Consider the following 25,725-nt stretch of genomic DNA (forward strand, 5'->3'; position numbering starts at 1 on the left):
GGGCGTCACATAGGGCGGCTGTATGCAGAGGCTTCCCCCGCCCCTACTTCCCGTGCTGGAAGATGAGAGGGAGAGAGAGGAGGCTCTCTGCAGTGTCACAGCTTGTTACTCCAAAAAGTATGTTCTACTATTTACCTGGTTTACTCACTGTGGATAAATGACACGATAGAGCCATTTACACATTTTCTATACAGCTTGTCCCCATTAAGTCACAGATGAGCTGGAGCCTATGCTAGAAAATACTTGGGGGTGAAACTCTGGACTGGTCACAAGTCAATCAGAGCAAAAAATCATGGGTGTCCAAAGTGCACCCAGGGGGCCATTTGTGGCCCGCAGCTAATTTTTTAATGGGCCATAACGCACTGGAACAAAAATGAATAGAGTGGGATAAGCAATAGGAGCAAACAGGTGTACACTATTGTAACAAGAAAAAGTTAAAATGTTGATGCCAATAAAGCTGACATGCAATCTGTTTTTCTTTAAAAAAAATCTATGTTGTACTGGTTTTAAAAGTAATGAATACCAAAATGCCCCCTGCATCCTTTAATTTTTCCATCTGCAGCCCTCAGGTGAAAAAGGTAGGACACAATAACACATTCACACCTATTGCCAATTTCAAGTCTCAATTTAGGCCAGTGTTTAACCCATTGTTGGGCAGTGAAAAATATGTTTCTCAGCTGTGGTCCATATGCGCTGCAGTGGTACTCAGTTGTAATACACTTTTCCACTGCTTGTGGCAGTACAATCTCAAACAAACATAAGTCTTCTGGAGCTAAAGTCATGGAGATGTTTCTTAAAGGGGAAATGGACTTTTTTGGAATTTTGCCTATCATTCACAATCATTGTGAGAGACAAGAACACACGTCTTTTTGTTTTAGGGTTCTAAAGATAAACACTTGCAAGATGCGGCTAATGAGAGCATTGTAGCCTTCTAAACAACTTCAAAACCCTCCATCAACCGTTATGTACATGTTGCAAATATATATATACACAGTATACACACACACACACACATAATATATATATATATATATATATACATATACACACACACACTTATAAACATATATATAATGTAACAGACACATTTATAACAATATGTACTATGTACAATATTTACCGTATTTTGGTCAATTTAAGCATTGCCTGGGTGCATTTATTTCAGTTCCCATAACAAACTTCCGACTTCCGGCAACAAACGTGTGTGTTCTCATCACGGCAGACATGTTAACAGACGACGAAGACTACTAACTATTTTCTGGACAAGAAGAATTCAAAATCTTATCTTTTTTAAGCTGAACATACGGAGGATGAACTACTGGTTATAAAAGCGAGCACAAAGAGGTGAAACGTTGGAGCAGACGGAAGCCGAGAGTGTCACCGGCGTGACTTGACGCTGCAAATATGGAACTTGAAGCCAATCTATGCCGACATAAATGGTGTGCTTATCTAAAGTTAACTGAAAAAACGTCCCTGGTCAGCTGGACCAAACGCACGACTGTCCATCAAGTGAGTCACTATAATATTGATCATGATAGTTATGACAACTACATACAATGTCGAGCTGGCTGTGTACAAACGAAACATGAAATGTGGCCTAATACTTTACATAGTGTAAAATGATTGTTTATGTTTTTCAGTCAGTACAGATAGCTGGCCATTTTTGAAAGCATTTTAAAGTAATTTAGAGGTAGAATGGATTGCTCCCAATAACCAAATTGCTAGCCAGCTAGAACGAGCCGAATATTACAAGTTGGAATGCAAAAACTACCAAAAAAAAAGTGCAGTCCCCTTTTAAGCACACAAATTATGACTAAAGTGGTGACACTGTATTTTCATTTGCACTTTAATTTTATTAACAGTTTAGTTAAGAAACATACTCTACATTAATTTTGTATATTTATTTTACCACAGTATGTACATTTATTTTTTGGCAGTTATTTCTAAGTCCCTTCTTAGGCAGTATATTTGGTTAATATTTTTTTTTCTAATCAGCCTGATCTAATTGTAAGGTTATAAACTGCAAGTAGGTTAGCTATACTGCAATTATTGAATACCATTAAAATCAAGAGTAATATTACTAATTCAGTGTTAATATTAGAGTGGGCCTTGGCCCCATCTAGTGGAAATGTTGGGGCCCAAATCACAAAGGTTAAGAACCCCTGAATTAGGCAAACAATTCAAACCCTCAACCTTGCTCATATGCTGGGTACCGTGCAGCCACAATACACCAGAGAATATTCAAAACGGCAGCCGTCGTTTTTTCCTTTCACGGTTTTATCATTCAATAATGCAAGCATGTGGAGCACCCCAAGGCATACAACCAGGGCCGCTTTTGTTTTCTCTTTTCGCTATTCACACCTCGCCAAAAACATTTATAAAAAGGCAGCGTCTTCACAGTTTAATGTACCCTATGTTAGTCTTGAATGAGTAGACATATCTGTGTTTTTTGTATTTGTAATATTTATAAATAGAGTAAGGATGCACACAAAGCTTTTCAACATTAAAAACATGTCTAGAGCTTGGAAGCATATCAACAACCTGACGGAGAATATCTGCTGCACTGTCTTATTTACAGGCGTTTTGAAATATAACCTATATTTTATTCACAAGTATCTAAAATGTTGTGTTTGAGTGCAGCATCGACATTTTGGGCCAAAGCTGTGATCAGTCAAGTATTGTTGGTCAGCATAACCTGCCTAAAAAACTCAGTCCTTTGCTCGGTACTGCCTGATGAGTCTCCGTCTTTGGGAGGTCTTCCTCAGCAGGTGCCTGAAGTCGTGAGGGTTCTCCTCAGAGCGACTCTCCGTAGAGGAAATTCTGGGAACGCAGCGCCTGTTTGACAGAACAGAGCTAGGGAGAGAAAAAGGCAGAAAGTGTTCTCAGAATCAAAACAGTCACAACATATTTAAGGCCATCAGCCATGTTTTCTGTAAACATGCTTTTTCATTTCTGACTTTCTGGTCGTCTGAAATGCAGTGTTAGGATAGATTTAGTTAGATTTTTGGGGCCCAACTGATGTAAAGATTGCAATATCCCAAATTAGTTTTGGGGGAAAATAACAATTTCCTGTAGCTGCAGGCGGCTTTCCCGTAATTAGCTTTACACTAAATCGCCACGACTGCCAGACGACGGCATCAAACATGCGCACCATCTGCACACTCATTTAAGAGGCCCCCGCCTCGAGGTTGTTGTTTTTTTATAAGAATATTCTCTGGATAAACAAGTTAATTTGTTCAAAGTGTTTTTTCCTTTGAGTGATTACTTTTTTGTGGTAAATTACTTCACATGCTACTGCTGTATTTTCTGTAAACCTAGAACATTCTGGTCTTATCAGAGGAGTACCTGGTGTCTTTGGCAGGTTTAGACTCGGGCTCAGTGGCTACTCGCTGGCTGGACTCTATTGGTACAACAGGTTCTGGTTGGGCCACCACAGAGGATGTCCTATCCATGGACCACCGCCGTTGGACGCCGCTGGAGGACGCTTTCTCAGTAAAAATGGCGGGGGTAGACCTGCTGGTGGGTAAGGCCTGGTAGTACTGTTCGTCCACGTCCAGCAGCTTACCTGGACTACAAAGAAAAACTCTTAAAAGGGAGAGTGGGATTCTTGTACGCTACACTCTGACCTCTGTGTGACTGATGCTGACCCATTGTGAGAATGTCCACATGGCGATCAATAAGTTTCACACATTACCAGCCATGACGGATATTCCAATCAGCCTTCATGACATGAGGAGCGGCTCACGGGAAAGTGTTTGTTTGTCTGCAGCTTTCTTCTGCTGATGAGGCACAATGATGATGATGCCTTTCTTTGTGTTGATTATAATCATCTCCACTATCGTCTGCATCTTTAGAGTGATTGACAGAGGAGTCCATAAAAGACTTGATCACGGGTGGATTTTCCATTTAAGGCGGTCACCATCATCATTGTGATGCTTTGTTTCCCCTCATGATTCTAAACAGCGGTGTTCCACAGGTGTGTGCCAAGTGCCCTCTTCTTCTTCATCCAAATACAATACAGTAGAACCTCGATTTATAGACAATATTGGTTCTTGAACAGGGTTTGTAAATAAAACATTTTTATATTAAATAACATTTTACAATAAGACACAGTATTAATATAAATACAGTAGAACCTTCATTTACAACTCCCTCTATTTGGGAACTTTTCCATTCACAAGCTTTTAGATCGACCCAAATAGGCCCTTTGTGTGCGAACACTTCATTCATTTTGTGTCCCGCCTGCAGGTAAAAAGTAGTGCGCAGCATTTTTGGGGAGAAAAAGCCCTCCACTTCAAATGCTGAGCAGTACACTACCTTTTAACAAGGGTTGTCCATTTTGTTAACTCAATAGTCCCCAAAACACAACAGATCAGCATAGAAAGAAGAATGGAAAGAAGACTATATGCGAGGAGTAAATAAGTTGCGCTCTCAAGTCAACAAAGCGGGTTCAGGATTTAATTGTGATGAGATCGCACTTTTCTGGAAAAAGGACGAGAAAATCTATCCCTCGTTCAGGGGTGCCTCTTACACGCCCCCTCATCCCTAGGGGTGTAACGGTACGTGTATTTGTATTGAACCGTTTCGGTACGGGGGTTCCGGTTCGGGGGTTCCGGTTCGGTTGTGTACCGAACGAGTTTCCACACGGACATATTAAGTAGCGTAACGCACGTTGTGTAAACAATGCACACCAAGGCACAACACACGGCATGCTAGCAGATAACGGGCTACGATAGACTGACCATACGTCCTCTTTTCAACGGACATGTCCTCTTTTGCGGAGCTGTCAGCTGTTTCTTAAATGCCTCAAATGTTCTGCATTTTGAGTTAGGGTTGCGTGTATTTTCAATGTACGTTCAAGGTTAAGAAGGGGTTAAAAACAAAACAAATTGTGAGCGCATCAGCATTCGTGAGGGAGGGGCAAAGACAGAGAGAGCGAGAGAGTTATGATAAACGTGCATGCGTCGACAGGCTCTGCTTTTTATCCATAGATTTATCAGATTAAATTTTTTATTATCTATAGCAGGGGTGTCAAAAGTGTGCCCTGGAGGCCATTTGCGGCCCACAGCTAATGTTTTAAAGGCCCACGGCACATTCTAAAAATACTATTAAAATAAACAAAAACATAACAAAAGTGAAATAAAAAAGCTTAGAGGTTAAATGTAATTTAGAAAAAGTTGCAATGTTGACTAATAAACCAAAGCTGTTTTTTTTTCTTTCGCTCAAAACATAATATTGAATCAAAATGAATGTTATGAATTAATGACCTATCCAAGGTTCCGATTACTTCACATCAAATATTCCACTAAGAAAAATATTTTTGGTGGAAGATTTTGCAAATTTGGTAAATAAATAACCCAAAAATTTATATTTTGTTGTTTTCTTACTGTACCGAAAATGAACCGAACCGTGACCTCGAAACCGAGGTACGTACCGAACCGAAATTTTTGAGTACCGTTACACCCCTACTCATCCCTGATCCCTTTATTCTCTCCCACTTTCTGCGCCTTTCATATCAGCTCCTTATTTGCCGATGTAAGTGGATTTTACTTCTTTAAATGTTTGTTATTGTAGCAATATGGTTGTTAAAGTTAAGGATTTTTGTGATTTCTGATCGTTTGTGAGGGCACCAAAGGGACTATGTGTGTATGCGCGTGTTGGCAGGGCAGTGCATAAAGAGGACAGCTTGTTGTTTTGGGTTGTTAATAAAGAGAAAGTTGATCCATCACCTCCTAGTTATGTTTGTTGATATACAGTACTGTATAGCACTTTATATTGTGTTCAAAGTGTATAAACTAACTAAAATAAGGATTTTTTTTTGTCAAGTCTGGAACCCATTATTCATATTTAAATAGTTTCTTATGGAGAAAGTTGCTTCAGTATACAAACTTTTTGGTTTACAACCCATGTTCAAGAACCAATTTGTCAATTGAGGTTCCGTTGTAATGGGTTCCAGCCATCGACAAAAGTCCATATATTAGTAAAGGTTTAAAGACTTTGAACACAATATCAAGTGGTAAACAGTATTGTATATATAAACAAAACAAGGGAGTGATGGATCAACTTTTTATGTAATAAAGTCAGGACAACAACTAGCTGAACCGCTGTGGTGCACTCACATTTTGTAATCACAAAAGTCTTGAAATTTAACAACCAGGTCGCTACAACGAAATTCACTTTACATTGTTAATTTTCTTTGCACGCAGCCGAAGAGAGGGGGAGTGGGGAAAGGCTGTGTCGACAACGCTGTGGATATTTCCTAAATGTTTCAATTAGTTTTCTTTGGACTCATATTGAGCTAGCTAGCAAAACTAAAAAAGGTTGTAAAAAGGCTAAAAAACCCCCACTTAAAAGGCACCTTAAGTACCTAACGGCAGCACTGTGCTCTTCTGACTGAATGAGCACAAGAAATTGAACAGCCCTCCCACAATGGATGTGCTGCCAGGCACAAAATGGCGGCTCTGTGAGGGACACAATGGGTCAATTGAAACGATTCATACACCAAAGCGTATCTATATTCGGTCTGTGGTTTGTAAATCGAAAAGTTCGTACAATGTGGGGTTCGTAACCCCCCCCCCTTTTTTTTTCAAAATAAAAAAATTATCAAAATGGCCCCCACATGATTTGACTTTTTAGTATGCGGCCTTTGGTGAAAAAAGTTTGAACATCCCTTGTAGAATACAGAGTGTGGAGATTAAGAACCGAAAGCTCCCCGAGTGTTTACCCGTCGGTATCACTTAAACCCGGCCAATGCTAAACTGCTGCCTCGAACAACACCCGCCATGACAACACGTCAATGTCTTGCATTGAAGGACAGCAACGTTCATATTTCCACAGATATCGTGTCCGACGGGTGGACGTGACGCGAGGAGACGCTAGTAAATTTCCCAGAGGAGGTTTGTGATTCCACACACCATTAAACACTGTCGTTATGTAGGCGCCACACTGCGTTGGCTCACTGTGTGCAAAAGAGGATGTTAAATCATGCTTAAAAATGGACTTACCCTTCTTTTCTGGGCTTGCGTTTGTCATCCTGGATGGAGCGCTGGAAAAAAGCATGAACATGTCAGTGGTGATCATCGACAGTAAAAACACACGACGGATGCTGAAGTTTGATAACCTTTAGGTTGATCATACAACAAACCTTCATGAGCAATGCAAGTAGGGAAATGTTGAAAAAGACTGTCTTTGTGGACTCACATGAATTAGCGTGTAGTAGGTGCAGTCCTCTGGCGTGTTGAGGGTCTTTGGCTGCAGGGTCCGGCGGGGGGGCCTCGACAGCCTCTTGTCAGCTGAAAGGAGACAAAGACGCAATGTCTGTTCATTTCATTTAATTCATTATGCAAACAGGACATTTTATTGATGTCCTACCAGTATTCTGTCCATAGAGCCTGTTTATGAGCACCAAACATAAGAAAAATCTATTGTCTCCCTCACTTGTTTGAATTTGATGAACTATTTTAGTTAGGACAATGAACATTGATCAACATATGAGCAAAAGCATCACAGTTAAAGATGCCAAAATTAGTTAGAACAGCTAAATATCATCTGATATCCTAAGGCAGGCACCATAAAACATACAAACTTTCAAAGTCACTTGCAATAACTATTGAAACATAAACTATGAAAACAAGTTAACATTGCTCCATGTGCACTTTTCAGAATTGCCTTTGAAGTTGCAGGTTTTCATTAGGCCACAAACAAAAAAATAAACCCTCTTTGCTTCACTACAGATATTAAAATAAAGTTTCATGATTTATTTTTTCTTCAGCAAATAGCTAACCAAGCTTGTTATGGAAAAAAAGCAGGCTTTGCTACACATTTTAAAATAAAGCCCAAGGCCCTGCCACATCTGTCAATATTTGTTTTTCTTCAGCCAATAGGCTAACCCAGCATGACGTTGCTGTTAAAATGTGAGTGTAGTGTTAGCACTGTAGCTTACATTGCTACGCTATTGTTGCTAACGTTTGTGACCAATATAAACATTTCATATCAAGGTTATTGTGACCAAAATTATCACGGTACTGTTAAATTTGCTCAAAAAGTACTTAAACACAGACTAAAATCCTTTAACCAAGTTCAGTTTTAGTTGCTCAGACAGCAATGTGTTAAACGTGGGTATGATGTTTTTTTTTGTTTTTTTTTACATATACAGTCCAAAAAAACAATTGAACATGTTAAATGTTTTTTTTGGGGGGTATGATGTTTTTAATGGGGAAAGACGTAAATGTGTCTTGTACTGTATACAGTACAGGCCAAAAGTTTGGACACACCTTCTCCTCATTCAATGCGTTTTCTTTATTTTCATGACTATTTACATTGTAGAAAAGACGTGCACCTGGGGATAGGTTGATTAGCGACACTAAATTGGCCCTAGTGTGTGAATGTGAGTGTGAATGTTGTCTGTCTATCTGTGTTGGCCCTGCGATGAGGTGGCGACTTGTCCAGGGTGTACCCCGCCTTCTGCCCGATTGTAGCTGAGATAGGCTCCAGCGCCCCCCGCGACCCCAAAGGGAATAAGCGGTAGAAAATGGATGGATGGATGGATTGTCACTGAAGGCATCAAAACAAAAAAAGGGTGAAATTACTGAAAACATGTTTTATATTCTAGTTTCTTCAAAATATCCATCCTTTGCTCTGATTACTGCTTTGCACACTCTTGGCATTCTCTCGATGAGCTTCAAGAGGTAGTCACCTGAAATGGTTTTCACTTCACAGGTGTGCTTGAAGCTCATCGAGAGAATGCCAAAAGTGTGCAAAGCAGTAATCAGAGCAAAGGATGGATATTTTAAAGAAACTAGAATAAAAACATGTTTTCAGTTATTTCACCTTTTTTTGTTAAGTACATAACTCCACATGTGTTCATTCATAGTTTTGATGCCTTCAGTGACAATCTACATTGTAAATAGTCATGAAAATAAAGAAAACGCATTAAATGAGGACAAGGTGTGTCTAAACTTTTGGTCTTTAATGTATGTGTTAGCATTTAAATAAAGTTGGTATGGAATGGTATTTAAGCTAGCTAGCGTTTAGCACGCGATTTGCGTCCCCTGGAAATTAGCAGTTTCACCGTAAATTTTATAAAGCGCAGTAATCAAGTGATAGATGACATCTATTAAGTTAGAAAAGTGACAGAGTTACCGAGTATATGTAAAAAGTGGATAAAGTGTACAAAAGTGCCAAATATAGCTTGTTAGCATTGAAGCTACACACACTAGGGCTTACAAAAGCACTTTTAAACCGTCTCAATTCCAGCACCAAGGCTAGATTTTTTTTTAGATCACTTTAAATACATTACTGTGGCTCCTCTAATATTTATATTAAATTATTGGAAAATTAGCACAATAACTTTAAAAACTAAAGATTTGTAGCTTGCAGCGCTTATTTGATATCTTGAATATTTGCGTCAAAACAAGCATTGAACAGTGAAAAAGTTCTCCCTGACTAAGTTGGTGTGAAAAGTTCAAGCGTGCAGGCATCACCAGTGGTTATCATCACGTTCGAGGCAAAGTTTAATCATTAGGGCAGACCCGAGCGCGACCTTTGGCTTATCGAGCGACCCTCCATTCTGGCTGCAGTTTAACCTCCAGGCCTTGGCGGGTTTGAATTTTCCAACAGAGATGATGCCAATCAACCTCTGACACACAAAATAAGTGTTTGCTAACTTTGCTGAGCATGGCCAACAGGGGTTTTGTGAGCAGCTTGTGGCCACATCATGCGCGACGAGGGAGCGCACACGCCGTAATCTATCATTGGTGTCAACGGTGATGGACGGCAACAATATTCCACTGTTATTGCAAATATATTACAGTGACCTTTCAGTGTTACTTTTTATTAATCATGTTCAAGCAAGGAAAAACAGGTGAATAAAATCCATCCAAAACAGGCAAAAAGTTTCAAATATGAATGAGCAGGTCTGTCTGAAAGGTCACTTTGTATTACAAAGAAACAAGCACAAGCCTATTTCACATAGCCTCTAATTGATTCCAGCTATAATTGTCACAAAACGTGATTAAGCTTTGACGACTTTCTCCCCCGTGAGGAGCATCGTGACGGGCACGTTTTTTGTGCGTGTCACACACCATTGTGATGGAGTTATTATTATGTGCATTCATTTATGGAAAAGCGAGCTGGCATTGCAGCAGCAGCCCCGGGAAATAACACGCATAAGTTGACATGTAGCCTCAGGCTACCTGCTCATCTAAAGAACAGCCAGTAAAGGGCAAATAGAAGAATTAAAATAACACTGGCTGTGTATGCATTAATTACACACCTTGATCTTGAGTATATCTAATCTAGTTTGGATTACAACAAAGTACGACTTTAGCAGGCACATTTGATGAGAAATGAAGGATTTTATAGGATAGGATAGACTTTCATATCATGTCCCGTTTAAAGGAGGGGGCTTTAAGAGACAATTATATTGGAACATGTCCTGGCTCACTTCTACACAGGCGGTTGTTGACACAACAGACCATTGCTTGCACGTTTACTTGTGATTTTCGCCAAAGACATAAGGAGAAAGGGACATTGTTTTTCTCTTTTTATGCAAATGTGTTCATTTTGTTCGGCCACGTCCACAAAAAAACGCAAAAAAAAAAAATGTGTCCAGGGTGTTGAAAAAAGTGTAGTGTAAAAAATCTGTCCACAAGAAAACATTCACCGGCTGTCATGCGCAATTTGGTCACTCAGAAGCCTGAAAATGCATCCACAGTAATAGCATTATAAATAGGGACTTACATTTTTTTCTTCTTCAAGCCAATACCGATACAGATAACTTCTTTACATCCATTATTTTTCAAATTTAGATGTACTGATTGGGTGTAGTTTGTGCACACCTTTTTCTGCAGTTGATTTTTGGGAAGCTTCTTAAATCGTCTTAGTAGGTTTTAAAAAACACCTGATGTTTCAGGTGGCTAATAATGTGTTAAATTTTTGTGTTTTTTCCCCTTCTTGTGGAATTTCTGCAGAACATTAGGTGCAAATAGCACGCCAAATGTCCTCTAAAACCGTGAAGAAGTCCCACGCGATCGCCATATTTGTTTACAGTGAGCTCGGGGAAGTTTATGACTTCCTATGACAGGGGTGTCCAAACGTTTTGATTCGGCACTACAAATTCATGAGATGTGTAATGTAATACCATGCCTGTAATTCAATTAGAAAAAGCATGTAAATACATTTAATCAATGATTAAATCACTTCACTAACTTCAGAAATGTATTAAAAAAATATACAGTAACTTGTAGTTCCAATTTTAATACAAAACCTCTATCGTTAATGTCATTTATTACAACTCAGTATACTGTCTCATACTGCGTGTGTGTGTGTTGATTAACTTTACATAGTTGTTTGCACACAAGATCTGTGATCGCAATGCATTAATTTGGCATATTATGTAATATTAAATTGAAGAGGGACGTTTCCCAAACATGATAAACATGTAAAAATACAGTACAACGATAAAGCCCAATTTTGGGGTAAATCACCAATACGCTGTCATACGGATGCATGCACACGTACTCACTAAGGCTGCAACTAACGATTAATTTGATAATCAATTAATCTGTCGATTATTACTTCGATTAATCGATTAATAATCGGATAAAAGAGACGAACTACATTTCTATCCTTTCCAGTATTTTATTGGAAAAAAAACAGCATACTGGCACCATACTTATTTTGATTATTGTTTCTCAGCTGTTTGTACATGTTGCAGTTTATAAATAAAGGTTTATGAAAAAACAAAAAAATAAATAAAATTGCCTCTGCGCATGTGCATAGCATAGATCCAACGAATCGATGACTAAATTAATTGCCAACTATTTTTATAATCCATTTTAATCGATTTAATCAATTAGTTGTTGCAGCCCTAGTACTCACACACAAATACATAATGCCTATAGCAGAACGAGGAACATAATGTGACTACAGTCATGTGTACATAATTTACACATGTAAAAGATTTAGAATTTACAATATCAGGAAATGATCAGACGCTTCAGTTTGTTAATTAAAGCCAACTATAGGTAACAAACTGAACAACACAACTCTTATGTGAATGTTCTACTTCTACCTTATTTCCCTGACAACCTCCGTAACGCTTTGAAATAAATCAGAAACATCAAACACATGAAATGTGAGAAGTTGAAGCAGAGTTTTGCATATTATCCATCATGCTTTGTAGTGGAATTAGATTTTTGTAATTTTGAATTGTGTAAGGTGGTTAAATGATTTTTCTTAATAATATCCACATAATTCCATGGCCAGGTGACTTTGTGTGGCACGAGTGTTGACTTAATGTGTTGGTTTCTAATTATTTGGCATCCTGGGCTTGGATTGCTACACTATGCTCGATTATTTATTAAAATAAAATACACATGGTCATTGACAAACATTACTCACATTAGCCCAAAGAGGAGATTATATCTGATGTGAATTATTTTAAACTTTTCTTACTTAATTATTTAGAGACTACCGCAGGTTGGCGGGCCGCACATGGCCCACAGGCTGTAGTTTAGACACACTGTCCTTTGCGGTAGGAGAAAAGAAGCACTTGATTTGCTCACCCTAGCCCACCTACAGCAGAGTCTTACCTCCTTGGAGCGTTGATTTTTTTTTAAATATCAGTTTTTGCCATTATTTTTTTATGTTATCTGATTTATCGGTATGACATCATCATAGTTACATTAGTTAGATAATTATCGGTCCGAAATTTATTGTGCACCCCTAATGTAATGATAGATGTACAATGAGTATCTCTAAAATCAGCACTAATAAACATATGTTTACTGTAGATTAAAAATAAATGTTAAAAAGACATGGTATAAATATCCATTTTGTGAAGTCTAACTGAAATGTGAGCATGACATACGCCATACTGCGTCCATTATTGCTTTCCAATGCTATTTCGATAAGAGAATCCAAAAAAAGACATGATGCCAACAAGAGGTTATTACCGTCCTCTCACCTTTCAGGAGTGGCGGCGGGCAGCGTCTTAGAATTTGCCGTCCCTTCTTTCCCCGCCCCCAACCATGCACTAACCTTCCTCCCTCCAAAAAAAGCAATTACTTATTTTGATGACACGTCGGATAGAGAAGCGCTTCCTGCCTCGCCACTTGACTTTCACAGGTTTCCCGATCTAATCAAAGACTCATGAGAAGGCGCCGCAGATAACATCGCATCCCTCAGCAGGAAAAGACTGAAATAAAGGTCTCTATTCCCTGTGTGGAGAAAACAGGAGCAGTATGGAAATGTAGGCTGACGGGGGCCGACATTTCCAACCCTACTGGCTCAGGACCAAAACGTAGACTCTCTGAACTCCACTGTAAGATGGATGAGCTTTGAGAGAACAAAAATCCTTGCGACAAACATTAGAATAAAGTAGTTTTGGCGATATTCGTAAAAAGATAAATAAAATGAAACGCCATTCTCAGGTAGAACATTTCGCATCGTTATGCCCTTACGTGATTTGTGAATCTGAGGAGCGAAGCCGTTGACTGCTTTTCCTTTCACGAACATGCCGTTTCTCTCTGGGTTTGATTGATGGGCCTGGATAATCTCTGTCAACTTCTGCTGCAGGGCCACAAAGTTCTGAGAAGTCTTTGCGATCTGCGGAATGTACGTAGCAGTGATTGGGGGTTAGGTTCTTAGAGAGTGATGATTGCATAAAACAAAGTCACCTGTTTGGAGAAGCTCTCCAGCTGCTGGGCTTCGTCCTGCACTGCTTGCTTGTAGGCCTTCAGCTTCTTGCGTTCCTTGTACCCTCGAAAGTTGCTCTGGATCTTCACCGCAGCCTCTTCTTTCTCCTCCCGTCTCTCTTTTTCTGCATAATCTTTATTTTCTATCACAATGTCAGAAACATCCACAGCCTCTTCTGCTACTTCTAGCTCAACATTGTTTGGAGTCAAAGCTTCCACGTTTGCTTCTCGGCTCTCACAGGTTGCATCATCATTGATTTTGCTGGTCTTCCTACCAGGGATCTTTCCTTCCTCCTCAAGTCGTTTACGTTCCTTATGGCCTCTGAAGTTACTCTGAAGCACCAACGCCGCTTTGGTCTCTTCAGAGTCTCCTTCCTCCTCTGACGCTTTCTGCTCATCTGCTTTGCCTTGGATCTCGACTTCCTCCTGAAGCCTTTTCCTCTCCTTTTGGCCCCTGTAGTTACTCTGAATCAGGACGGCAGCTTTGATCTCTTCTTGCAAACTTGTGGCGTCTCCATTCTCCAACACCCTCGAATCTTCAGGCGAGGCGTCTTCCACAAGCTCAACCGCCGCCTCATCTGCCACCTCATCTTCCGGAACCTGCGTGTGGTCACTGCCTTCGCTCTCCTCCGCTTCGTATGTGCTGTCTTCATCGTCATCCTCCGCACTCTTAGCCCCCTCTTCGTGTTCTTCTCTTATGAGCGCTTGTCCACATTGAGGTTCTAACAGGATGAATGGTAGCTCCAGCTCCGCTTCAGCCATAGTCTTTTTTCGCTCCTTAAACTTCTTCCTATCCTGGTAGCCTCGGAAGTTACTTTGCAGGACGATGGCCGCCTTGGATTCTTCTTCTCCTCCATCAAAAGCAGGAAAAACATCCTGAGTGATGGTCTTCCCTGGCTCATTTTTCAGTGCATTTTCAGCTTTCTCCTTAGCTTCTCTAGAAACGAGGTGGATTTTAAGTTGGGTTAACATGAAGCGACACAGTTTAGCTTGTAACCTTGTGTTTCCACTACACGATAGAGAATTTGGCATACCGTTTCCTTTTCAAACTTTTCCTTTCTTTGTGACCCCGGTAGTGCGCCTGAATCCTTGTTGCTGCTTTCTGCTTTTCCTCCACAATCTTTTTGTACTTCTTTTTTGCAAGATAGCTCCTGCAGACTGAGCAAGAAGACAGTTAAAACAAGCTGGTCCCCCCTCGTCCAATCCAGCAAGGTTCTTACCGGCTTGAAACTGGACAATGAAGGCTTGTAGCTTCACATTTTTCTTGTCGCTAGAAATCTTCTTTCGAACTATGTAACCTCTATATGCTGGAAATTAAACCAAGCATGACATTGTCCTTTTTTTGTTAACCATGCACAGTTGACTAACCTGACTGCAGCACCAGGGCGCCCTGCTCTCGCTCCTTCAGCAGCCGGCGGTAGCGTTTGCAGCCCAGCCAGCCTCGGACGCAAGACTGGAGCAGAATGATGCGCTGCGTCGCCTGCTGCACCATCAGATTCAGGTGTTCTACGTGGTAGTATTTGAGGAAAACCTAAACACATTGCATTATGTTCAAATTCAGACGGTAAAAACAAAACAGCTTGGCATTTAGCATTCTACCTTTGTTTTCCCCATGGCCCAGTTCTCCAGCTTAGCTTTTTCCAGTATCATTGTGCACGCCTCAGGAGTCACAGCTGGCTCATCATCAGCATGGAAAGCCAAAATGTGATACCTGCAAGCACCTCATAAGTCATAAGTCGGATGCAAACAAAACCACCAATGCGATAAAACGACAACCTCTTCAGGAAGTTAGCAAACAGGATGCGGTGAGAGTAGCCCTGCCGGCGGATCTTGGCCGTCTCCAGAATGCCAGTGTATCGGAGCTGGACCAGAACCTTTTCCCGATCAAACTTGTGGGCTTGTCTGTCATTATTGGGTTTGATGCAGCGCACAAAGTGGGGTTGCCCCGCCACCATCTTGGACAGCAAATCCATCAGGGAGTACTACAAGGTGCGTAAGAAACAGCAGCATAGCTTTGGGCGGTTAGCTTACTAGTGGAAAACAAGCGAATGAAAACAGGCTCTCACTCGAAAGTAGGATGCTACCGTCTGTGTTCTCATGTTGGTGGTTTCTTGAGGATGGTAAGGCGTGTCAGTGTCAACCAACTGAAAAAACACAAACACCCAGCTTATGCTGCAGCTGCTGAATGACTACACCAACGGCAGAGGGGTCAGTATTATGATAGCAAATGATAAGCAATACAAATAGCTAATGTTTTATAGCATTAGCGAGAAGGCCAACTTAGCAAATACTACTTTATCACCATTTGGTATTGTACTGTGTCACCGAGAGGCACATCGAGAAAGCATTTTTTTTCAGGTGGGAGCTCTAAAATCCAAGAAGGCTGCAAAAGAGATGCAAAAATACATAAACCACACACGCAAAAGAGCGGATTCAAACTACATTGTCATATGAATGAAAAAACTCAACTATGAGCATGCTACAAATCATACTAAACGATATGTGGTGAACATTAATGGCTCATTTAATGAGAATTTAATGTCGAAGTATTGTCAGTAGCATTTAAGTGGACAGATATAAAAAAGCTAGAGAGGTTATTAAAGCCAACTTTTTTTAAGGCGACTATACAAGGTTTATGCAAACGCAGAAAACACAAGTGAACAAGAAACATGAATGTTACCTCAGTAAAATTAAAGGAACTGTATAAGGTAAGCATTCCCATCTTTACCATTGGCATGCAGCAACACCAGGGGAAACAGAGACAAAAAGAGTCAAAAGAAAACAAAATAAGAAGCTTTTACCGCAGTCTTGGTAATGAAGTAAATAAAAGCAGATGAGCTGAGAGACAAAATGGCAGAAAACGAAGCACTTATCACAAAAAGTGGACTTAGTACCTTGGCGAAGGTGATTGTGCGTGTGGGGGTCCGTGGGGTACGTAGTGTGTTGATGCTTTTGCCTTTAGTGTGGGCAAGGTTGCCTGGAAAATAAACACATCAAAGATGATAACGAGGATTCTTCCTCCAAAAATCCATGCTTGGACGACACCCATGATTGACATTAAGAAAAGGACTGTCTTCCAAATTGTGCACTTCCACATATTGTATGTACCGTACTATGCACACTGCGTATTTTGGAAAGAATTTTGCGGGTATTGGCAGGGACTTTGCGATACTATATTGCTACATTCTACACAGTTCAGTTTACTGATGAATTTAAAATGCAGCTCAAAATACAAGTTGTGTGTACACTAGATGACAGCAATAAATCACCGGACAAACTGAGTCAAAAAATAATGTAATTTCAATGATTTGATACATTTTTTAAAATTTTAAAATGTTTTATTATGCAAAGCCAACTTTTCTTACCAACCAGTACTTGCTGTTGTGCATTTGAGATCAGCATAAGTCCCTAAAATGTGAAACCAAACTGTGAAGGTATTGCAAAACATACTTCCTCTTAACGTGTAATTTGGAGTTTTTCGCTTTCCTGTGACGTTTTCTGCCCTGTGAAATCAGCAGATGTCTCCACATATGGTATAAATTTACCCAAACCGCTTTGCGCGAGTCCGCCATTGTAGTCAATAAGCTCCTTCTTTTTCGCTATACTCTTTTTGTGGGTCACACTGGCTCGTATATGCACATGCAACCTCCGCTGTTGCCATTTCTAATACAAATTAACGTATAGTTTGAACTTACAGTATATCTGTCAGACTTACTATAGAAGCGCTAAAACCTACAACACAGATGGCGGGGAGAAGACGCTGTCGAAGTAGAGCCCTGTAAATAAGACAATAAACGGCGCATCCTGAAGAAACGGTCAGAGCGTCTTGAAAACATTATCGATGCAAAATTTTAAACAAATAACCCCCATTACATGTTATGTAGACCACAAAGGAGTGTTTTAATTGAAAAAAAAAAATCTTAAAATGACCCCTTTAATGTAATTTTCCAGAAAATGGATCAGGTTTCTTGCCACTTAAATCCCGTGTAGTGACACTTTGCAGAGTGGAGGTACAAAAGTCACCCTTGAGTTACAACCAGCCCTAAAGACAACTTTGTTTTGTTAATAGGAAAAAAATAGATAGTCATTCAAATTGGATATTAAAATTATCATGATATATCAGCATTTTCCCCACTCCTGGTTCTTGCTGACACCATTGTCTAATTTGCATAATTAGCCATGACACATGGCCAGGTTTTAAAAAGGCTAAGAAAACGTTATACAGTACATACATTTACAATATTTGTGTTTTATTAGTTATTAAAATTTAAGTAGTAGAAGTATTTTTCTAAATTACATTATTCCTTTTTGATAATTTTGCAAATTATGCATGTCTGAATCTCCTCTGCCGTAGCTAATACTACACCTTTTGTGACCGCTTGTGTTTGGCTTACTGAGTAAATGTCAACGCAAAGAGTATTCTGTCTTTCACTTTAAATGCATACCGCATGAAAATTAGCAGTAGAGTTTCAGTGCATTGGGCCTCTTATCAGGTAGCGCCACAAATAAACGGATTTATGGAAAACATTGGTAGTGCTGTCCTAAATCTAACAATGGGTAGTACCATAATGGCATTGGTGCCCAAATAAACCGTAGTAAGAAGACTAGAAAAAAGTAGCTATCTGTGCCTCATTTTGGTGCTAAATGATTGTAAACTCAGCCACCAGCAACATGACGTTGACTGTGACAGTGACATCTTGTCAGTAATTCAATAAAAATGCATTTTTTGCAAACTAAATTTGTAGGCTTTCCGTTTTTTAGAAAACCGATGTAAACGATTACCATCCTTACCCACATCCTTTACGGTTGTTGCAGAAATGACGACCACATTATTATCCGCTTTTTCTTCTCTCCTTTTTAATTGTGAATAGCAACCATTCTAGCTAGTCCCTCCAGTTCCACTACACAGCCAAGATAGGGACGATGGAGGGTGGTTAGGCTACCTTGCTGAGCACTCACAAGTTGTGTTGATTTCAACATCTGTCGAGTGACGGTGTTCAGTGTGCCCACATGTATGTACTCAAAATGCAAAGCGTAAAATATGGTGATTTGGAACATAGCCAAGGGTCCATCTCACTTTAGTAGACTTTTGTTGGACATCTCTTCAAGTATTACACTCGCCTGTTTTGGTGAGAGGATGGGTGACAAGTTTGCGAACAAGCTCATTTTCCGATGACCTGAGCAAGAGGACGATATCAGCCGACAGAGTGTCTCGATTCTTGGCCAAGAATCCCAAAGCGTTGTAGATCACCTTTAAGAGTTGAAAAGAAAAAATTAGGTCAGGGAAGAAAATATAATAACAAATAAAAATAATGACAGTGATAGAAAACACCTTTCCAGCATAGTGGTGAATACCAAATCCAAGGTCAATCCTTTTTGGCCTCCAGAAGCTTTTGGCCTTCAGGTTGTCTTCAAATTTCTCTAAAACAACAATACCTTCATAGTTTTAGGACGGGGGTCAGCAATCCGCGGCTCTAGAGCCCATTGTTTAATAGGTTTGTGTTTTGCTTCACTAATGAGTTTTTGGCGAGCGCCGTTTGGTCCTACTAATATCAGCGGCCCTTAAATTCACCATTGTGTGGACTGTGACTCAACAGTTTGTTTACATGTATGACTTTCACCGACGCTGCCACAGAAAGACGTGTTTTATGCCACTCCTTTGTCTCATTTTGTCCACCAAACTTTTAATGCTGTGCGTGAATGCACAAATGTGAGCTTTGTTGATGTTATTGACTTGTTGGAGTGCTAATCAGGCATTTTTGGTCACTGCATGACTGCAAGGTAATCGATGCTAACATGCTATTTAGGCTAGCTGTATGTACATATTGCATCATTATGCCTCGTTTGTAGGTATATTTAATTTAGTTTACTTATGTCCTCTGTGTGTTTAGTTTATTTTTCCATGTTTCATGACACATTATCTGTATGTAATATTGGCTGCATGTCTGATAGTTGTCTCTATGCCATGTTATAGACCACAGCAAACGTTACCCAGCTTGAAAAGATTGTAATAAAGCCATTAGAAGAAGACAGCCTGTTGTTCCCTTTAACTTGGACACACACATCTATACATTTGGTCATTCTAAGACAGTCATTTCCAGGAGTTATCTCACCCTCTGAGAAATTTTACTGATGTTTTCCAATGTTGTAAAATGTTTTATATTTCAACATTTCTGTCAACGAAGATTTGCATCAGCCTGTAACACAGTAATTAGCTACTTACATCATGTGTTGCCATCGTTATAACACTTATATAAGTCTTTTATTTTTTTGCGGCTCCAGACAGATTAATTTTTTGTATTTGTGGTCTAATATGGCTCTTTCAACATTTTGGGTTGCCGACCCCTGTTTTAGGTCAAAAGCTGAAATTTCAGCTTACTGTTTTTTTTTTTGAGTGAACTGACCTACGAGGGTCTGATCGGTGGCCTGGGGGAAGCGACTCTCCTCATCCAACAGGGACAGCATGCCCATGGGCTTCTGCAGAAAGAGGTCCAGCAGGGGTCTGTTGTCCTCGTACTCGATCATGCGAGCATCCACCTCCTCGTTGAGGTACTCATCCTGCAATGATGATTATTTAAAGTCTACCTACCTCAAAATCCTGGAGCCTTAAGGCTGCTTGTATGACTTTGCGACATTGCTAGAGACATGTCCATTCTAGCATTAACAGCCCACTGGGAAGCTAATGGATTGTCAACATTGAGTATATAACATGCAAACTGCTTTAATTGTATCAATACATCAACCCGGAAACAATTCCCTTATGCTGACATGTATACGTTAGGCAGTATAGGACTAATGTATGTCTGGGCCTGCTGCCAACAGGACCCCAAGAGTGGATTTAACGCTTTACCATCTTCCACCCCTAATCGAGCCTCGTTTAGGATGATTTATAGACGCTCTCCATGGGTGAGACCAAATAATTTAACACTAAACCATTCTTTGCCCTCCCCTGAGGCACCCACAGCCCCTTTGCCCACTAGAGGACTGCATAAAAGCAGAATAGTTATCCTCACTGTGAATGAAGACGGCAGCGTTTTTCAGCTTTGCCGTCACTCTCAGGTGACAAATGATAACTGCTTTTGATGGAAATGAGGTGGCGCTGCGAGGTGACAAATGCGTACTAAAATGTTCTGGAGGCCGTTACCTGCTCCCAGGCGAATATGTGCTGGTTGAAGTAAAACTGGATCTGCTCGTTGGCGATGTTAATGCATAGTTGCTCGAAGGAGTTCCTCTTGAAGTTCTCGAACCCGAAAATGTCCAGAATGCCAATGTTCAAGCCCTTGTCATCCTCTCTGAGAGGGGGAACAGGATGGAGACCCCTTTTGTTATAAGACTACATGATGCATTCGGGCCCCATTAGGTCTCCTCGGGGGTCTTACCCGAGGTGGCTGTCGGGCCGCAGCAGCGTGTTGATGCGGTTGACGATCCAGCTGAAGAGACGACCGTAGAGAGCCTTGCTCATGGCGTCCCTCACCTCTGCCGCCTTCTCCACCGTGTTGGGCCTGACGATGGTCTCGCCCCGGGCCACCACGCAGTGAGATGTCAGGGCTTCCTGAAGCTCATCGGAGCGGATGCACAGCAAGGAAGCCACTGAGGCAACACAGGACCAAAACAAAAAGGTGATTAACTTCACTCATCTTGAGGCTATGAGCGCAACATTGTGATGTATTCTGCTCATTTATTCTCATTAAACTGATAGTCGGTGACAGCGCGGCATTTATATTAGCTAATAATACCAAACAATAAGTTAACATATCTGATCACTGATACACAACACATGCTGCGAAATGAAACCACTGCCGTGGCCGTTCTATTGAGGTTGAGATAAGATAAGCTATTATGAACAACACTGGGGTCAAAGTGACATGGCAACAGAATAATTGTTGAGATAATAAAATATCAAGAATAACAAAGATTTATGTCAAATACTGTATATTTAAATAAAAATGAATGTTAATTATTGTACATGAAGATGAAGCGTTCAAAGTTTTTTTGTAGGAATGCATTTTTTTTAAATCCTAAAACCGATACTTGATAACCTCTTTGTATTTATAATCTTAAATTAGATTTACTGTAATTTGTGCACGCATGGAGGTAAAAAAGACTCAAACAAGGGTACATTTGGAAACTGTACCTATAGACCTATTCTGACAAAAATCACAGATTGCTTTGACCCTCGGGTTGTCTCTGCCAAAGAGTTTGCACTTTTCAAATGCCATCATGATAGGAACAAGCCCTAAGTATTTTTGGGGGCAGCTTCTTTAGCGGCAGGCGTCTTCATAGGCTTTCAAAAAAACTGATGCTCAAGTGGCTGCTAGAGTTTGATGTGTTGAAGCTTGATGTTTTTTTCCCTCCTGTTTGCAAAAATTTGGTGCAATAGCACATGCAAAGTCTTTGACAGTCAACATGTTTGTTTTTGCTCAAGGGAAGTTTACAGCACGGCACGTTGAAAAAAGGAGTGCTTGATTTGCTCACCCTAACGCACCTAAAGCACAGTAGAAGTAATCATCATGCTTTATTGGACCGTTTTATTTTTAATCGGTTATCAGAGCTATTTTCAAGTGTTACTGGATTTATCAGAATGATGTCATAATTTCCCATAAGAACCACAAAAGTATCAATCTGATATTAATGTGGCGATCTTTTGTGTGTTTTTCTCACCGTTTTCCAAGATGGACATGTTGGCGATGTTGCTCTTGTCTGTTTGGTGCTCGGAGGCCACCGCAGAAAACTCGATATCGCCTGAGTTGAGGATGGCAGCCAGCGTGCTGTAAACACTGCCCAGCTCCTGCCGAGACAACTATTTAAAACTGCAGCATTTACAAAACAATTGGGAATTATGCCTTATATTTATGGAGAAAAAATGTGTCTTTCTTCAACTCCCAAAAATGGATTTGCAATCACAAAAGTTTTGGTTGCAAAAAGATTTGGTGGCTGAAAATCTATCATTGGTTGCAAATCTTATTTTTGGTCACGAGTCAAATTCAATCTTGTGGGCGGGGCCTCCTTGGAACAATATGTTGGAAGGCATAATTGGCCAGTCTCAGATGAGGATGTGACAATATGGGCGTCCATCCTGACCCCTTCCGCCCTTCACAAATTAGGAGGGAAAATCCATCCATCCCAAAGATAAATACAACCTCACGAAGATTTGCAACCAAAACATTTGGATTCATAATCGAAAAACAGAAGCTCTCCAGCTGCTGAACAACCAAAAACTAGTTTTGTTTGCAAATAATTTTTGATTTCAATATTTTTTGCGGAGTGCAAATCTATTTTTTTTGGTTGCATAAAAAAAACATTTCTAGTCTCCATATATATTGTGCATTGGTAATAAAATCCAATGATGAAAGTGTCTCTGTGGATTCTGCCATGCGTTGACAAAAATAAGTGCTATTGACGTATAGCTCCCAAAGGCAATCAGCGCTTCATTAGCCAGCACATTAAAGCTTGTACACCAAGTTTTGTCCTTTTGTAGGTGCGTGCTTGCCCCTCATTGACGGTGAGAAATGTGCACAAAATGTGAGCATCAAGGTTACGCAGGGAGCTGGGTTTACCTCCAGGGAGAATCCGATGACTTTGAAACACTGCTCCACCGCGTCAAACTGCTCCTTGTAGGAGCTGTTGCTCACTATGTCGGGCCCCAGCTTAATGTGGTCGTTACACAGATACCTGCACACCGTAGGGGAAGCACAAAGACGAGGTGATGGTGGTCGCCGCTTTGAGAGGGAAAGTACAGTGTTTATGCAGCCATCCTACTTTGGAGTTTTGCTCTCGGAGAGCTTGTAGTGGGCGAGTTTCTTCCTGTCAGCTAGGCCTGCATAGATGTAATAGAAGATGTGGAAGTTCTTCTCCCCTCTGTGGAAACATACAAGGACTCAAACACTGACGTCGTATTTATTAATAAAAATAGCCTCCGTTTGGGACAATATATTTCAATGTTCAAAAGTGATATTTACGCAGCCTGGTGGATGACCCTGGATTTCTCCAGCAGGTACTCTGATATTTTGGCGCCCACCACTGTTCCTCCAGCGGTAAACTTCATCTCCAAGTATTTGCCAAAGCGACTCGAGTTGTCGTTGATGGCGGTACAGGCGTTCCCGAAGGCTTCCACCAGGCTGTTGACCAGCAGAATCTTCTCCTGGAGGGACTGATTGTTGGCCTGCATGGCAAAGATGGATTAATTTGCTCTTATTGTGCAAAATTGTCTATCAAATGATGTAACTAATGTGTCATTAAAACCTGTTAATGAACACCAAACGTCACAGAGGACAGCTTAGCAAAAAAGCAGGCATTGCTATACATATCTTAAAATAAAGCCCGGAGTTCTGCCAACTATTTATCAGTCATCTACAGCCGTGGAAGGCATTTCATAATTTTGTTTTTCTAACCTAGCATTATGACTGTTAAAATATGAGCTAGAAGGCAAAGCTCTCGGTCGACCGAGCTATCTACATTCCTACTCTCACCTATGGTCATGAAGTGTGGGTCATGACCGAAAGAATAAGATCGCGGATACAAGCGGCCGAAATGAGTTTCCTCAGAAGGGTGGCTGGCATCTCCCTTAGAGATAGGGTGAGAAGTTCAGTCACCCGAGAGAGACTCGGAGTAGAGCCGCTGCTCCTTCGTTTGGAAAGGAGCCCGCTTAGGTGGTTCGGGCATCTCGTGCGGATGCCTCACGAGCGTCTCCCTAGGGAGGTCCTCGTTGCACGTCCCACTGGGAGGAGACCCCACGGCAGGCCAAAGACCAGATGGGGGGAATTATATCTCCTCTCTGGCCTGGGAACGCTTCGGGATTCCCCAGGAGGAAATCGCTAATGTTGCTCTGGAGAGGGAAGTCTGGGGGTCTCTGCTGGAGCTGTTGTCCCCGCGACCCGATTCCGGATAAGCGGTTGAAGATGGATGGATGGATGGATGAAAATGTGAGTGTAATTTTAGCATTGTAGCAAACATAGCTATGCTGGTGTTGCCAACGTTTGTGTCCTCCTGTCTCACTCATGTTGTTGTGTGTGATACATAACATCCATTAGGTTGGACAAGAGTAACAGTGTATGTAAAAAGTGGATAAATTGCACAATAGCACTTGTTGGAAACACTTGCAGGTGTGGTTAAACACAGTTCATTAGCAATAAAGCTACAGACACACAAAACGGCGTGTTTCCAGTAGAGCTTATTAAAAGCCTCAAGGCTAGATTTTGAACAACACAATTCACACAGTATTGAGACTTGTATATTATTATAACATACTATATTGTAATATTTATCAACTTTGAAAATATTTGAAAAATCCAAAACGGCAGTGACTCACCTTCCCCAAAACAGTAAGCTGCTGCACCAACAGGTGAGCACTTTCCGTTTTCCCCGCTCCGCTCTCGCCACTGATCACAATGCACTGCACGCAACAAAGTCAGTTTAAATGACAAAACAACAGTCTTCTTCCAGGAAAGGGAAGGGTGGGCAGAAAAGAATGCAATGAGTCACCTGATCTGAGTGGTACGACACCATGGATTGATAGGCAATGTCTGCAACGGCAAAGATGTGCGGGGGGTTGGCTGTCCGCTTTGCTCCCACATACATTTTACTATACTAAACACATGAGTGGAGAAGCTCAATTAAAGCAATTTCATGTATTTATTTAGTGTACTGATTCACATAGACAAGAGGCAACCTGAGGAGCGTAGATCTGCATTTGATGGAAGGGATTGACCGCAATGAGGATGTCGCCCACATAGGTGTAGATCTGATCGTGGCCGTAGCGATCTTGCAGCTGCTCAGTGACCGAGTCCTGCAAAGTGGGAAACACTCGACAGGTGAGACACATGTAGGGAACAGGAACAACAACACGGACAGCACTTTAAATTGCATCCTCTTTCAAGTCAAGGCCTTGTGACGGCGCCCGTGTCGATACATCAAGTGAGACGGCCAACATCAACAACATGGCGTCCCTCACTGGAGCCTTTCATGGTGAAGGATGGTGCAAATATCCGCCAGCCCCTGTACCAATGACTATCGTGATGGATTGCTCTGA

General features: G+C 40.9%; 1 protein-coding gene across 7 annotated transcripts in view; it reads right to left on the reverse strand.

The window, feature by feature from the left end:
- Positions 1 to 1,032: 1,032 nt before the first annotated feature.
- Positions 1,033 to 25,725, reverse strand: part of myo3a (myosin IIIA) — a 71,258-nt gene continuing 46,565 nt past the window's right edge. For 2 of the 7 annotated variants that reach the window (XM_061965152.1, XM_061965153.1), the window contains 27 exons: positions 25,366 to 25,482; positions 25,179 to 25,283; positions 25,006 to 25,089; positions 23,657 to 23,859; positions 23,457 to 23,555; positions 23,255 to 23,369; positions 22,359 to 22,485; positions 21,077 to 21,287; positions 20,842 to 20,989; positions 20,102 to 20,255; positions 19,030 to 19,118; positions 18,819 to 18,948; positions 16,592 to 16,674; positions 16,378 to 16,419; positions 16,000 to 16,080; positions 15,764 to 15,841; positions 15,474 to 15,679; positions 15,297 to 15,408; positions 15,066 to 15,228; positions 14,918 to 15,004; positions 14,732 to 14,855; positions 13,680 to 14,634; positions 13,464 to 13,608; positions 7,201 to 7,292; positions 7,005 to 7,045; positions 3,346 to 3,570; positions 1,033 to 2,853 (listed from right to left, as the gene is read on the reverse strand). In XM_061965152.1, the coding sequence (XP_061821136.1) occupies positions 2,709 to 2,853; positions 3,346 to 3,570; positions 7,005 to 7,045; positions 7,201 to 7,292; positions 13,464 to 13,608; positions 13,680 to 14,634; positions 14,732 to 14,855; positions 14,918 to 15,004; positions 15,066 to 15,228; positions 15,297 to 15,408; positions 15,474 to 15,679; positions 15,764 to 15,841; positions 16,000 to 16,080; positions 16,378 to 16,419; positions 16,592 to 16,674; positions 18,819 to 18,948; positions 19,030 to 19,118; positions 20,102 to 20,255; positions 20,842 to 20,989; positions 21,077 to 21,287; positions 22,359 to 22,485; positions 23,255 to 23,369; positions 23,457 to 23,555; positions 23,657 to 23,859; positions 25,006 to 25,089; positions 25,179 to 25,283; positions 25,366 to 25,482 (4,161 nt within the window). In that variant the 3' untranslated portion in view covers positions 1,033 to 2,708. Of the gene's footprint in view, positions 2,854 to 3,345; positions 3,571 to 7,004; positions 7,046 to 7,200; positions 7,293 to 13,463; positions 13,609 to 13,679; positions 14,635 to 14,731; positions 14,856 to 14,917; positions 15,005 to 15,065; positions 15,229 to 15,296; positions 15,409 to 15,473; positions 15,680 to 15,763; positions 15,842 to 15,999; positions 16,081 to 16,377; positions 16,420 to 16,591; positions 16,675 to 18,818; positions 18,949 to 19,029; positions 19,119 to 20,101; positions 20,256 to 20,841; positions 20,990 to 21,076; positions 21,288 to 22,358; positions 22,486 to 23,254; positions 23,370 to 23,456; positions 23,556 to 23,656; positions 23,860 to 25,005; positions 25,090 to 25,178; positions 25,284 to 25,365; positions 25,483 to 25,725 lie in introns of those variants that run through there. The other 5 variants (XM_061965155.1, XM_061965154.1, XM_061965157.1 and 2 more) reach the window with 3 other exon arrangements.

The sequence above is a fragment of the Nerophis lumbriciformis genome, linkage group LG07, assembly GCF_033978685.3.
Source record: "Nerophis lumbriciformis linkage group LG07, RoL_Nlum_v2.1, whole genome shotgun sequence".
Taxonomy (NCBI): Eukaryota; Metazoa; Chordata; class Actinopteri; order Syngnathiformes; family Syngnathidae; genus Nerophis; species Nerophis lumbriciformis.